The sequence below is a fragment of the Bombyx mori genome, chromosome 4, assembly GCF_030269925.1.
Source record: "Bombyx mori chromosome 4, ASM3026992v2".
NCBI classification, from domain to species: Eukaryota; Metazoa; Arthropoda; class Insecta; order Lepidoptera; family Bombycidae; genus Bombyx; species Bombyx mori.
In genome coordinates this window covers 14,406,373-14,421,980 of record NC_085110.1, presented here as the reverse complement: position 1 = coordinate 14,421,980, position 15,608 = coordinate 14,406,373, and the positions used below count along the sequence as shown (strand labels likewise).

The 15,608-nt window shown below is 39.6% G+C and overlaps 1 protein-coding gene across 1 annotated transcript; it reads left to right on the top strand.

Moving 5' to 3' along the window:
* Positions 1-2,918: 2,918 nt before the first annotated feature.
* Positions 2,919-13,473, top strand: LOC101739229 (centromere protein I). Its single transcript, XM_038010658.2, has 13 exons — positions 2,919-3,211; positions 4,211-4,363; positions 4,731-4,816; positions 5,250-5,357; positions 5,795-5,941; positions 6,972-7,034; positions 7,115-7,230; positions 8,685-8,839; positions 9,970-10,127; positions 10,304-10,450; positions 10,839-10,971; positions 11,787-11,955; positions 12,647-13,473. Exons 1-13 carry the CDS (start codon positions 3,043-3,045, stop codon positions 13,026-13,028), a joined length of 1,986 nt encoding a protein of 661 aa, XP_037866586.1. The 5' UTR covers positions 2,919-3,042; the 3' UTR covers positions 13,029-13,473.
* The last annotated feature ends 2,135 nt before the right edge of the window (positions 13,474-15,608 follow it).

Below are 15,608 nucleotides of genomic sequence, written 5' to 3'. Positions count from 1 at the left end.
ATTTCATGCAATTTTCAGTTTCTTGTAACATTTTTCGAGCTTTATAGACCAGAGACGAGAAATATTTTTTTTTAGCCTAAGGGAAAAATGTTAAGCTGGTCTTTTTGGTGTTCAACTTTAATCAATTTTTTTCTTTCAAATTCGAGACGAATTAAAATAATGTTTTTAATTTATATTTCTATTTTTACATTATATGTAATTGATGTTCTGTATCGCCAATTGAGTTAACATTGATTGATTTATCAGATGGATTTAAATTCGTACGGCTGTCAAATTGGTCTCAAAAGTTAATGTCATTTTGAGTTACTTTTATTAAGTGGTTACGTTATGACATTTACTGTGTAACAATTCATGTTTCAATGCTTACACAACATTCAAATAAACAAAATCGATATATCAGCTAAAAAAATATTTCTTGCAATTATTACTCTATACCAACCTATGGTATTCTCCTTATCTAGTCCACTAACACACAAAAAAATTGGATTTATTGTTTCTTCTAATAAAAAAATCACACTGGTTAGGTAGCAAGATAAGATTGCGGTCAGGGCGATCCGAGGATACCGCACCGTCTCCTTCGAGGCGGCGTGCTTGCTCGCCGGGGCGCCACCCTGGGACCTGGAGGCGGAGGCGCTCGCTGCCGATTACAGGTGGCGTAGCGACCTCCGCTCTAGGGGGGAAGGGCACCCCGGTGAAGGAGTAGTTCGAGCACGGAGGCTCCAATCTCGGCGGTCTGTGCTAAGGCGTGGTCTCACCGCTTGGCGGACCCGTCGGCCGGCCTCCGTACCGTCGAGGCGGTCCGTCCGGTTCTCGCGGAATGGGTGGGCCGCGACCGCGGATGCCTCACCTTCCGGCTGACGCAGATGTTGACCGGCCATGGGTGTTTTTGCCGGTACCTCTTCAAGATAGCCGGAAGGGAACCGACGGCGCAGTGCCACCACTGCGCGGACCGCGACGAGGAAGACACAGCGGAACACACATTGGCGCGTTGCTCTGGATTCGACGAGCAACGCGCCGCCCTCGTTGCGGTCATAGGAGAGGACCTCTCGCTGCCGCGCGTCGTGGCCACGATGCTCGGCAGCGACGCGTCCTGGAAGGCGATGCTCGACTTTTGCGAGTCCACCATCTCGCAGAAGGAGGCGGCGGAGCGAGAGAGGGAGAGCTCTTCCCTTTCCGCACCGATCCGTCGCCGTCGAGCCGGGGGCCGGAGACGGGAATACGCCCGTACGTCCCGGCCCCTGTAGGTAGCGGCCTCCCCCCGGTGAAGGTCAAGAGGCGACCTAAGGGGGTGAGGCCGCGCGGCACGCTACCAGCACTCTAGCGCGCTGCCGTGGAGTGAATAGAGCGACTAGTCGACGGTGTATTGCGTCCCGACCCGGCAGGCTGGTTCTGGTCCAGCGGGGTATTCCGGGACACCAGCGGCACCGTCTGGGCGGCCCGACGGGCTGCCGTACCGAGACGGCCGACGTTTCAGAGCCTTCGATTCGCCTCGAAGGCTCCGTCGGCCGGGCGTCCTTAGGTTGAGCCGCGCCGTCTGGTTGTAGTGTTGACCGCGGTAGCCCCCCTACCTCATCCGGGTTCTGACCTCGGAGGGGATCGGACGTCGGGTGTAAGAGTGCAGGGGAGTCGTTTAGTGGGTGGGTCCTAAAATCCTTGGGCCCGCGGTCTGCTCACAACACCATGCAGATCGTTGAGTCTCACATACCCCGCGCGCCCCTTTTGCGCGGGGACCTCGTAGGAGGTTCGGCCCTCTACCCGAAAAAAAAAAAGGTGGTAAGATAACTAGTTATTTCATATTTTATGTATGTATACTTTACATTAAATAGATGTTCTTATTACTACCAAAACCTGAAAAAAAAAATTAAAAGTTTTCTCATTGAAATCTCGTCTTGTCAAAATAGTATTATATCTTTTTACAGCATACGACATCACATGATTGTATGTGGCCACTGTTACTTATAGAGAGTAATGCCAAGAGCGCAACTGACATAATAGAATAAACTTGTTTTTGTGCAGCTTGAGCCTACGCATTCATGGTGAGTAAAGTTCCAGCTCTAGCACGCTGGAGCTAGTCACAGCTAAGAGGGGTAAAATCTGTACAGAATCAAGATCTAGAGTATTGGTAAATAATTTGGATAGTCAGCAGGCAGTCCCAGAGCTGTGTCTGACTTCGACGAAGTATCATCACATTTCGAACCAGATTTTGGAGTTTTTTTTTTAATTGCTTACATGTGTGGACGAGCTCACAACCCACCTGGTGTTAAGTGGTTACTGGAGCCCATAGACATCTACAACGTAAATGCGCCACCCACCTTGAGATATAAGTTATAAGGTCTCAGTATAGTTACAACGGCTACCCCACCCTTCAAACCGAAACGCATTACTGCTTCACGGCAGAAATAGGCAGGGCGGTGGTACCTACCCTACTAGTGATTACGCAAATTATAATTTTGCGGGTTTGATTTTTTATTACACGATGTTATTCCTTCACCGTGGAAGTCAATTGTGAACATTTGATAAGTACGTATTTCATTAAAAAAATTGGTACCTACCTGCGGGATTCGAACACCGGTGCATCGCAACAACGAATGCACCGGACGTCTTATCCTTTAGGCCACGACGACTTGAACACGACAAATTATATAAGCTGTAAGCTACCTATGGATTTAACTTTGTAGCGGCGACATGACAAGTGAAATTTTGTTAATTGTTTGTTTTCTGAATTTAGTCCTTTACAAGTTTTTCTACGCTTTTTCACAGTGGTAATTAATAATTATATATTTACATAGTGTAGAATATGTATAAAATACATGGTTTCGATTTTACAGCATAATTAGATATATGAACTCAAAACCTATTGCCTATTCGATTGGACGTAGCCATCAAACGATGAAGTTTGTGGGCTCTTGATTATTTATTACTGATGAGTGTATAATCTATGATTCTCAATAACGGATTTTATTTGAATATTTGTGATTGTTTTGAAATCGTGAATGTAGAAGGTTTTTGCCTTTAGTTTTATGTGAACTCGAAATATAAATCATGTGTGACATAGGGGAAATAATTGACTATATTAAGTCATTGAAGAGAGGTTTTGACAAAGATTTATTTCAAAGTAAAATTGACGAATTAGGTTACATTGTTGACTCTGTGGGTTTGGATTATGATGATTTTCACACACTATTTAAAATTTGGCTTAACTTATCTATACGTAAGTTTTTTCTGTGTTTTCCACCGTTTATCATTAACAAGAAAACGCGAGTTTAAATATAAAAAATAATTGTTTTCTTTACTACTTCGGATTTTGATTTAAACTTATGTACGTGTAGTGGTGATCAAACACATGAACATGAGTGTAATTCAGCACTGTGTTATGATAAATCTTTCATGTTTTAACTTAACTTTAATAAAAAATCCATTTCAATTTATTCTTTGTTTTTCTTCCCCTAGGGAAAAAGGGGAACAGGGGGTCGGACAAGGTTCTTCTGTCATATCAATGAATTAACTTCTGATTTATTAAAAATAACATATTCTGCCACTGTTTTTCCTAACCACCCAGTTTGCTTACCAACTTTTGAATGAAACAGTCTTTGTGGTTTTTTTTAGAACAGTTACAGTCCCTGTTACCATCTTTACCATAAAAAAATATTAAAATATGGTAATTATAAACATACATGACCAAAGATTATGCTGGTAATTTAATGTTAAAGTACTCTGAGTATAAAGTTAAGTTTAAAGTTAATGTACATCATTTGAAAAGATCAATGCTGCACATAATTTCATTTCAATTCAATACTAAAAAAGGAAGTGAATCTTATAGAAATATTAATCTTCAGGAAAATTAGGTTTGAATCATTTGTCACGGTTAAGCAATTGACAATAACTATAAATTATTACTTCAATACTAAAGTGAAATCAAAGAGACTTTGGTAAGCATTATAGGACATTTCATGTAAGCATTTATAGGGAAGAAATTCAGTTTCCAATGGAAGTCAAGCAATCTCTCTTGTTTAAATATTGTTTCTGAATGCATCCTTACAAAATAAATAATATATTTTTTAAGGAAATTAATTTAGTGTGTCTATTAGTTCTTTACATACTGCTTTATTTCTAATACTGTTTAGAAAACATGTGTAATAATTATAAATAAATTTATAACTGTAATTCGAAGTAAAAATATTTAGTAAAACGCAACTAACTTGATTTGCAGCTTTAACAAAATGGACAAGTCTCGGGGCGTGCTTGATACCTCCAGATGCAGTGGAGGAAAAGACAGTGGATTATGCTATTCAGTGGATACTCATAAATTATGGAAATCAAAATTCATTTACCAAGACTGGATTTCTCCTCGACTGGCTCACAGGTAGTGGATTGCTATCATAATATTAAATATTTTAAACTTAAATTTTACCAAATTGTTTTTCTTTAGTAAGGTTAATTAATAATTTCTGTAATAATGCATATGAGTATAGTAAAACAGTCATAAGTTTATTACAATTACAGTTTCAGGTATTTTTTAATACCGCAAATATATACATTAAATTATACTCATTGAAATATAAAAATAAATAGCTCTTTTGTGAAATTGTGACAAACTGTTATCTTATTATTATAATTATAGAAGCAAGTTAGGATTTAAGATTAATTAAATTTCACTTGGATAGGGTTTTTTGATTGTGAAAGCTGTTCAAGACTTACTACTGGTTTTTAACAATTTGTTCTGATATCAGCTGCCATGGAATGTGACTGCATCGATATGAAGGCCTTAGATTTTGGATATGAGCTTTTCTACTCCATGATGACCTATGAAACTCTGGTAAATATGTCTTCACAAATAAAAGCTATATTTATAAAAAAGTAGATTATGGAATAATAGATTTGCTATATTAAGCTTAGTATTTACTAAATAATCCTGAATCCTGAATTTTCTATTCTATTCTATCAGTCTGTAAGCACAGACGTCTACTGCTGGACATAGGCCTACAAATCCTGATTAACATTCGTTTTTTTAAATATTGGATATTTCAAAAATGATAATGACTAAATTAGGTGTGTTCCAATGAGACCCTTATCTCATATCATCTCTAATATTACATGAACAAGAATGAAAAAGTAAGGGTAAAGTTTTGGTCAAGTTACATATTTTGAGTAATTTTTTTTCCCCCACATATTTTAGTGACCTTGAGGGGTCATACAATATTCCTTAACACATCTTTACTAAAGGTACTAAATGATGCATTTTTTTATAGACTCCTCAAGCTGTTAAATTAGTGTATACATTGACAAAGCCATCAGATGTGACGAGAAGAAGAGTTATAGAAATTCTTGATTGTGCTAAGAAGAGGGAAAGTAAAAAGGTATTACATTAAAAAAAATATTTGCATTAATATATTGTCAAGTTAACTTACAGATCACAATAACCAATTTTAAAGTTGTGTTATATTTAATTAAGAGAGTGTTAGGTGGCAACACCCAACCTTAATATGTGGATGACAGCATCAAAACACTTCTTCGAAAAAGTAGCGCCACACGATTATCATCTTAAAGGTGGCCACCTTTAATTACATATCCGAGCCAGGTGATGTTCACCATCTCTTTATTGCCTGGGTAGGTAGACGGCCCACTTGATGGTGAGTGGTTAGCGTCGCTCATCGACGTCAGCAATGCCAGGGGCAGAACCAAGCCACTGCCTACTGTTAAACCATAATGTTACATAATATGTTTTTATAAAATAAGAACATTTTAAAGAATATTTCAATCTCTCTCGTTACATTTTGCTTTGATTTATTTACAGAATTTGTTCCGTCAACTGCAAATTCTGCTTGGTTTGTTCAAATCTTACAAGCCTGAGTGTGTCCCGGAAAATGTACCGGCCATCTGTGTACATACAGCATTTAAGAAAATAAACAAAGATTTACTTGGCAGGTTTAAAAGAACTCAGGTTAGTGATTTTTTATTATAAGAAAACCATATTTAATACTGAAGAAAAGTTACTTTTAATTCCACTATAGATTACGAAAAAATTAATGATTTCACAGAATCATATTATTGTTGTCAGTTTTTTGTCAGGCACCCAGTCAAACTTTGTTCCTTCAATATTCCTCGGGCAAAATGTTTTCTTTAGTTACTCAGCTTCACCCAACTACATTGTGTTATTGCTCTACTTGTCAAGAGATGGCTCTCACTGTCAGTCGAGGTAGCGCTTGTATATTAATTGTAATTGTTGTATTTACATGTATGTTAACGTTCTCGATTGCGTAAAAGTTAACTCAAATTTGTATGGAATTGGAACAGCGCCTCTAGCGCCAAACGTAGGATTACGCGATCGAGAAGTTAAAAAACATTGATTCGAAAAGTCATAGTTCTAGAAAATCCTTTGAAACAAACTTAATGTTCATTTGCATGAAAAAAAAATTTGTGGTGTAAAATATCATTACTAGAGAATAAATTTTATTCTATTAAACTTATTCACTCTAAAAGGCTGCTAAGTTATTAGAGTTGTTTGTATACTTAAAGCCTTACATGTACATACATGTACAAAAAATACATAAGAAAGATTTCTGTAAATTTAAAAACCGAATCACTTCAATTGTGGTAACCAGCTTGAAGCATTCATGATGTAGTGAATAAGGCGCTGTATGAATTCTTACATTAAATAATAAGTATATTATTTATACTCTTATAGAATGGTGCGACTATGCCAGAGTTCAAAACCAAACGACATTGTCTGAATTGAAGGAATAAATGAAATTCCCAAAAACTGTTTTGTGGGAGGGTGTATGTTTGATTTTTATTACGCGATTTTATACTTTTATAGTTAAAGGCATGAACACGTCAAGTCCAACAGCTACACTAACCATTTAACATCAGGTGGGTCAAAAACATGACCCAGTCTGCCCATCTAGATCATACTAAATTTATATAGGAACATATTATTACATTGGTTATATTTTATCTTATTATTTTCATAGGAGCGGAGAAACCGACAAAGTAAAGAAAAACAACACTTGATATGGCTAAATCCAATTAACATGGTTAGTAGTTTTTATTATTATTAAATAAATACACATCTTGCTGTCAATTACTTTAGACTTATAATTTGATTAAATTCTAGGCTAGAGGTCGCAATAAAAAAATAGTACCACTGGTACCAAACATGGAGTTCTTCAACATTGGATCTAAACAGTATGATCAAAAAGAACCGCAGAAGAATTACCTGGATTTTTCAGAGTAAGATAATTTAAAATTAATTACTGTAATTTTCATTAATTGTATACCAATAAATTTAAATTATGTTTTTTAATATAACATGTACTTATGCTGTTATAAAAGTTTAGTGTGTTAAATAATAATTGAATATTAATACAGGAGATAGGTTATTTCTTTTATGCATTGAAAAAAAATTGTAGCACAAATAATACTCAGACTATAGTTAGGGGTATTACAACGCACTAGTGATATAGATATGGTATTATTCAAATTAATTTAGGGGTGGGTCAGTTCTCATTATTGTATTTTTTTAATTTGGGCCGACCTCCAATCATTGTAAATCTGAGTATCGCCGCGCCGCTTTTTATCGGTAATGTTTGCTGAATATTGGTTTACGTTTATTTAAGAAAATCACAGTGCGTTTCCAGAGATCTTTCCGGCCACGTACCATCCGGTTTTGGAATTAGCTATGACATGTACTTATTCAAACGAGGCTTATGCTCGTCTGCCTACTAGGGCAACAAAAAAAGTTTTTATTACTATTTAAGTAGGTATTTATTACTGGTGCTAGGACCACTTGTGAGTCCGCACGGGTAGGTATCACCACCCAGCTTATTTATTCCGTGAAGCAGTAATGCGTTTCGGCTCGAAGGGTGGGGCAGCCGTTGTAATTGTACTGAGACCTTCGAACTCATATCTCAAGGTGGGTGGCGGCTTTTACTTTGTAGACGTCTATTAGCTTCAGTAACCACCTAAAACCAGGTGGGCTGTGAACTCGTCAGATCATCTAAGCAATAAAAAAATCTAACGTAAGTCGGTGAAGTGGTCTAAAAGACATAATATGTATGGACTAACTTTAGCCCGCGACTCCTTCCGCATGGAATAGTTACTTTGGCATAACGCTAAATTTTACCTCCACTTCATTAAAGAGAAAATATTTTTGAATTATAGAATGTTAAGGAGCTATTTAAACTCCTATTGTGAAACATTCTTTTTTGGTGCTCCACTTGTATTGGTCTTAGAGTGATGTTATATAGCCTTATAGCCTTTCTCAATAAATGGGCTATTTAACACCGAAAGAACTTTTCAAATCGGATTAGTATTTCCTGATTAGAATTAGCGCGTTCAAACAAACGAATTCTTCAGCTTTATAATCTTATACCTTTAAACGAGCAATTCTTGTATATTAATATATATATAATCTGAATCTCGGAAACGGCTCCAACGATTTTCATAAAATTTAGTATACAGGGGATTTCGGGGGCGTTCAATCGATCTAGCTACGATTTATTTTCAGAATATGCTGTTTTATTTGTGTTTTCAATAATCGACTCTTCCCGACATCTATTGGCGAATAATAATACTATTTTTCATAATTGAGGGCAACTGACCGCTTTAAAGGCACAACAAAAGCGTTATCAAAACGGTTATCATCTAGTATTAGTATAGATGTGTGTCTTGTTGCCGTTTCCCAGCCCGGCGTCGGTGGTGCAGCTGGCGGCTTGCGGGCGGGCGGCGCGGCCGGCGCGGCTGCGTGCGCTGCTGTGCGGGCCGGCGCTGCTGCTGGCCGCCGCCGCCGCCGACCAGCACGCCTTCCTCTCGCACGACCTGCGGCATCTGCTCGACAACTGTGACTATTTTAACTACATTTTTTAACTTGCGGTTGTCATTAGTAGCTGCCCCGTCGTCCATGCCGGTCACCGTCCTCGCCGAACCCATCGCTTGCGATAAAGGGCTCGACAAGTAAATTAACCCATAGACACAGCCCACTGAGTTTCAGTGAGTCGCCTTTCCGATCCGGTGGTAGATTCAGCGAAGCACTGCTCTTGCTAGGGCCAGTGTTAGCGACACTCTCGGGTTGAGCCCCGTGAGCTCACCTACACGCTGAAATAGCCTCTCAAGGCTATCAGCATAGGTAGGAAAAAAGATGTGTGGTGTCGTGGGACACCAGATAGGAACGAAGTTCCTTATTATAAAAATATTATTATTTAAGTTCTATTCGAGGTATAAAGAAAATAATTATTCGGGTATACATTTTTTTTTTCAATAAAATATAATAAAAAGCTACTTTACAAAGCTATCAACTTTATTTTATTCACAATGATTCATAAAGAATATATTATGATAATATACAAAGAAACAGCTATTTATATGAATAATAATAATAACCGTCATCACGTAGACTATACATTAGACACTGTATAGCCATCATACTAAGACTATACATAAATAATAAAAATCTTACGTTACGGACGTGTTTTCCCGGTTAGGATACCCCTCCGCATTATCCCATAAGGAACTTTGTTGCAAAATAATCTCGAATTTCTCGTCTTCCCTGAATATACATAAATATATAAAGAAAAACCTTTATTATTTAAAACTCTTTAGTTTTTAAAAAGGATTTTTCTTCTGTGTCATTCAGTATCACGGAGTGAAATCTGTCATTCAGTGAAAAGAGAGCTCAGTTTTGTATAGTTTATTAATACTGTTTACTGGTTCATTTTTAATATAAAATTTAAAAGAGATTTAAGGGTTTTAAATGTTGTTTTCTTATTATATCACAGAAAATACAAGTCTTTTATTGTTTATTCATTCTGAAGCACTCCATATCATTAAAAATATAAAAAACCATTAGACATTGACTTGAAAGTCGAGCTTGATTCAATTCATATTTTGAAAAAATAAGCCATGGTGAACTTGTTCATATTACACATATTATGTAGTACTAGAATTAAATTTTAATTTTTATTTTTTCCCCAGGTTTCTTAGACATATCACCCTACAGCTATGCCGAGAAACAAGATTTGCTACAAAGACTGGCCCTCTTACAAAGTACTTTATTGCAAGGCATCCCTGTCATCACCAGATTTTTGGCGCAGTTCTTGCCTCTATGGAATGAGAGAGATTACTTTACAGAGGTGATTAATATTTCTTACTACTCACTAAAAGAATGATATTGTTGTGTTTAAACATATGTTTAATCAGTTTCTTTGTTAAATTTTGAATGTTTGGAAGTTATAAAATTAAATTGAAAACATTACGATACTCTGAGTAATTTGATATATGTCATAACTGACCATCACAATGTTGACAGATCTTGCAGCTAGTGGAGTGGGTGAGTGTGGACAGTCCGGATCACCTGGGCTACATAGTGGGTCCCCTCATTAAGATATATCATCGGGCTCAACCATTGGAACAATGCGCCATACTCAAGAGCCTTACACAGATGTACATTAATCTTGTAAGTATTTTGAGATAATGTTTTTGTTAATTTAAATGGGTGGGCAAGTTCACAATCTACTTGATATTAAGCAGTTACATAAGTCATAGACATATGTGAAATTCTCATGCCACTGGCGTCTGGTCTTATATAAAGGCTGCCCTGCCTTGCTGGAACCAGTGTTTGATCATGGAACAAGTTGACCTGGTAAGCCACCTGTCCGTTTGGGTTTACAAATGTGCCCTACCACTAGCAGATACCAGTGTACTGCTATCATATCCCCAGAATGTTGCCGCCTAGCCTTCAGCAAAGGTCGCCTATACGAAACACGGAAATAGATTTATTGGTGTAATTCTCTGATGATGGATACGAACGTGTGGACAAATAATTAAAATTCAAATCGTTTCAGGTATACGCCAGTACGCGGCGTCGGCAATTCTTCATGGCGATTGACACGCCTAAAGAGAATTACGATGTCGTGTTGCCGAGGTTGGCGGCGGAGCTGGGGGAAATGGGCGAAAAAGCCCTGCAGTACAACCCGGGTATGTTCGGATACGTGCAACCAATTACACAGTGCAAAAAGGGAGAAATGTGTTGTTTGAACTCCGAACTAAAAATAAAGGAACCACATTACTTCACATGCAGCCCGAGATGCATGTTTTAATCAGAAAATAATTTTGGATATAAATAGTTTGGATAATAGAATTCTTTGTCGAAACATACAATCAATATTTGGTATAATTTATCTTTACTCTTGTAACATTCCATTCTCATGACATCATTTAAAAGTGAAGCTATCATTTACTATTATTGGGGGAATTCCCGGAAAGTATTTTGTTTTTAAAAATATTTTTTTATGGGGCCATCCAGCTTTTGAAGTAAAGCTTTAATTAGCCCGCAAAGGTATGTATGTATCTTGAACAGTCTTGATATAGGATATAGTAATATGGTTGAGCATATTTTTTACCTCTTTAGTGCACATTGTAGATAACCGTGAAGATTTAAAACGATTCGTAAACCAATATACTTGATTAATGTACTCATTGTACAATTGAGATTTGTGTACCCTTTAAAATCTGCTGGCATAGTTCGAATAGCAGAACATTTTCCTTGAACACCCTTTTTGTTTACGGTCACCCCAAAAATCGTTGTCGTGTTTCTCTATTGAAATTCCTATATCGAAAATAATAATAACAAGATATTGTCTACGTTGAACACAGATAAAATATTAAGTAGAATAAAGTTGATTTTGTTTTGATTGTGCTGTAATAATATATATAATGTTTGAGATACAGACGCTCGCAAAGTAAAGCGCCATTTTGTAAGAAGGTAATTATTTTTTGGTTATTGTTCACAGATGATATGAGAGTATTATTCAGCAACATATGGTCAGTTGAGTGTCGTTCGCGCGCTCACCTACTGTACAACATAGGGCTGGGACCAATACCAGGATTGTTGTCATTGTCATTGCCATTGTTAGGAGTTTCGGCGGCTTTAATCGAGAAGATGGCTGCTCTGTTGGTTATGTAAGTATGGTCGGTTTTCATAAAGTGGCTCGAAAAGGTACTGGCTGTAAGAAACTAGTCTGTGAAGCACATTTGCAAATTTAGTTTGTTGAAAGACACATCGTGGTCGAACGAATACCTGCTGTGTGAAAAAAGGACTACAGTTTTTTTAACGACAATTTCTTTGCGATACTAGTTTTGATAGTCAAGAGGTCGAAATCGCCAAAAAGAGGACACGGCAGAGCCATTAATTTGGGAATGACGAACACAGCGCGCGGCAGAGCCATTGCGCTTCGTGCACCAGAGCAATCTTGGTGCTTTTAGGACCCCTAAGCACCGGTCACCGTCCTCGTCAAACTTTTCGATCACGACGAAGAGCTTGACAAGCGAAGTAACCCATAAACACCTACAGCCCATTGAATTTCTCACTGGATCTTCTGAGTGGGTCGCGTTTCCGATCCGGTAGTGGATTGTCTGGAACGGTGCTCTTGCTAGGGCTAGTGTTAGCAAATTCTCTCAGCTTGAGCCCACCAACCCGTCCGCGCGTAGTTAGAATAGCCTCATAGACTACCAGCAAATAATAGAAAAAATAAAGCAAGGCGCCGTATGTAAAGCTCAAATCAGTCTTGGCTGACGGGCTCGCGTTGGATGTGTTTAATGTCTGTGATATAATATATCCGTCCGATTTATATTGATTTATACACCGTTACAGATACAAAAAGATCTTCACTCGCCTCAAATCGACGAATGCGATCAGCGCGACTCACACGGAGCAGATACAGATACTGCACAGGTACTCGGTGGACCTCAGCTCGCTGTACACGGAGGAGTCGCTCAGGGGCCGCGGCAACGGCTTCGTGTTCGACAAACTACATCCCCAGCTCGTCTCGAAACTGTACCATCTGATCCCCGAGCCGGATACCAAGTTGAGCGTACGGAGTCACGTAGCCTTCGCTGCGTACACGTACGTCGCGCTGGGTGACGTCGACGAGCGCGACGCCGACAACAAGGCGTGGTACCGCGCGTTTCTGGAACACGAATTCTCGTATTTGGCCAAGTTTTTCAAGAAAACCGTACCCGAGCTGAGAATGTGAGGGTGCGTAACGCGCGCACGCACTGCGGGCGCGGACCTGACGTGCACGTTCTAATTTTAGTTCTTCTGAAAATGTAATTTGCTATTGTTATTGACATTCTATAATGTATTAAAACTTATATTGTCTGTTCGTTGTCGTAAGCAACAAATGAATGAACTGAGTTTTCGAGAATGTGGTGCGTGGGAAAGAGACAGCAATAGTTTGAACTCGCATGCTTGTATCTTGTGTTTGTTAGTTTCTGTGTAGTCCTTCACGAATTTTTTTTTTAACAGAACCGCCTGTACCTCAGTTCATTGAGTACCAGAATGCTCGTTTGTAAAATATTTATAATGTAGTTTTTTGTTTAGATAAGGTTTTGTAAAATAAGTTTCTTGTGACAACAGTTGAAATTATGATTAATATCCTTTATGTATTTTTTTTAATTAATAAACATAAACCACCGACATGTCATTGTGTTTTATTTTAACAGTCCTAAAAGCTTTTGTTTTATCGAATTTTGAAAAGATTTTGTGGGATGATTCTCTGGTAGCCAACTTATAAAAATGACCTCGCAAATATCGTTGTCCACCTTGATGTATGAGGTCCTGGTTCCAATTGCATTGAATTTAACTCAGCGCTGCACGAAGGAGCTCCTTCGATTTGCAGCGGAAACAAGCGGTTAGCGGCTTTAATCCGTACAAGCGAACGAGACAGTGCTCCCAAGAACCAACACAATAAAGTATCAAAATATATTTTTAATTCTTTACTGGATAAACGTGTGTCAAGCTCATGGTTAATACGTAATGTAACGTAAGCCTTGAGACGAGAGATCAGTCTCAATTGAATTGAACTACGGCCGTCCCACACTTCAAATCAGAACGTATAGCTACTTCGCGGCTGAAATATGATGGCGATACCTACTCGTGCGGACTTACAGCCTACTAATAATCTTATATGAATTAAAATGCTACAAACGCCTACATTTGCTGACTGATGTTACATAAGAATCTGAAAGGAGTCTTTCTCGGTGGCTTGCTACTCTGTGGGTTGCTGCTTGGCCAAAGTGGCTTGTTTTCAATGAAAAATAAAGTACCTATACATGGTAAGAGTCTACGATACTATTTGGGTATTATTGGGATTAAAAATTGTGATAAACAACGAAATTCTAGAAATTCTAAACGATTATACGTCAGTAATCAGTAATGAAGACCTGTTCATATTCATTGTGTATAGAAATGTATTAATAAGTATTTGTGTTGCAAAAAGAGCAAGCAGTCCTTGAGTTTCTTCCCGATTGTTGAGTTTTTTTTAATATCCGCGAAAGTAAACCGTATGAAACTGATGGCAGGACATCTTGTGACTCCGCGCGGGTAGTTACCACCTCCCTGCCTATTTCTGCCGTGAAATGTTTACATTTAAGTCGTAGTTGTCTATGGGCTCCGGTAACCACTTAACACCAGGTTTTTAATATCGGCGAAAGTAAACCGTATGAAACTGATGGCAGGACATCTTGTGACTCCGCGCGGGTAGGTACCATTCCGATAGAGGCACCCGTCACGTGCGGACGTGCTCATCGTCCACTCGATCGCCCGGTCTTTGTTCGCCCGGCTTTTGTTAGCCCGGCCATTGTTCGCGCGGCCTGTGTTTGTGGTACATCTGCCGACTAAGTGCTCTTTCTGGAAGTTTTTATTTGTTTTGTTTCCTTTTGTTGTTTCTGTGTTCGTGGTACATCTGCCGACAAAGTGGTTTCCTGCAAGTATTTATTTGTTTTGTTTCTTTTCGTAATTTCTGTTTTGTTGTGCTTTTTCTTTGTCCTGTAGTAATCGCGCCGCATTGCCACCTGTGTTCAATAGAACCGCTCAGGTCCGAGTAGTTGGGGCCTCGCCGCAAGGCGAGTGTTTTCAAGACCCGGGGCCGCCCCACCTGGGTACTCAGCGATCATGGACGCTGTATTCGCGGAATTCCTCCGACTTCGCCACCCACAGCTCGCCTCGGAGTTTTTGGCCTTCAAGGCCAATCACACTGCGAGCCCTCTCGAGGACTCCGCCGCGCTCGCTGCTCCTGCGTCGCCTGTACCTGCGTGCAGAGCTTCTGCATTGAGCACCGCAGCCTCTGTCGTGCCTGCCGCTCCCGTGTCGCCTATACTGGCGAGAAAAGCTGCTGCGTCGTCCGCCGTGACCATCGTTTCAGCTGAGCGATCATCCGCGGCCTCCGTCGCGCCCTCTAAAACACCTACACTTGCTCGTAGGTCGCCTGCACCCGCCTCCACGTGCTCCGACTCTGACTCGGACATGGAGGTCGACCTCGCCCCCGCCTCATCGACGGATGGATTCACCCTGGTACAGAAGGGTAAGAAGCGTGCCGCGGAGTCTCGAGCTCCCGCGGCCGCTAAAATTAGCAAAGCCGTGAACGCGTCGCGCCCCCGCCCTCAGACTCCCGTTGCGCCCCCAGCCCGTGCCACTCCGTCGCCGCGTCCGGTGGCACAAAATAAAACCCAGACCCCTCCCCCGGTTATCCTTCAGGAGAAGGCAGCTTGGGATCGAGTTTGCCTGGCCCTTAAGGCCAAAAATATAAATTTCACGAATGCCCGTAACCTCGCGA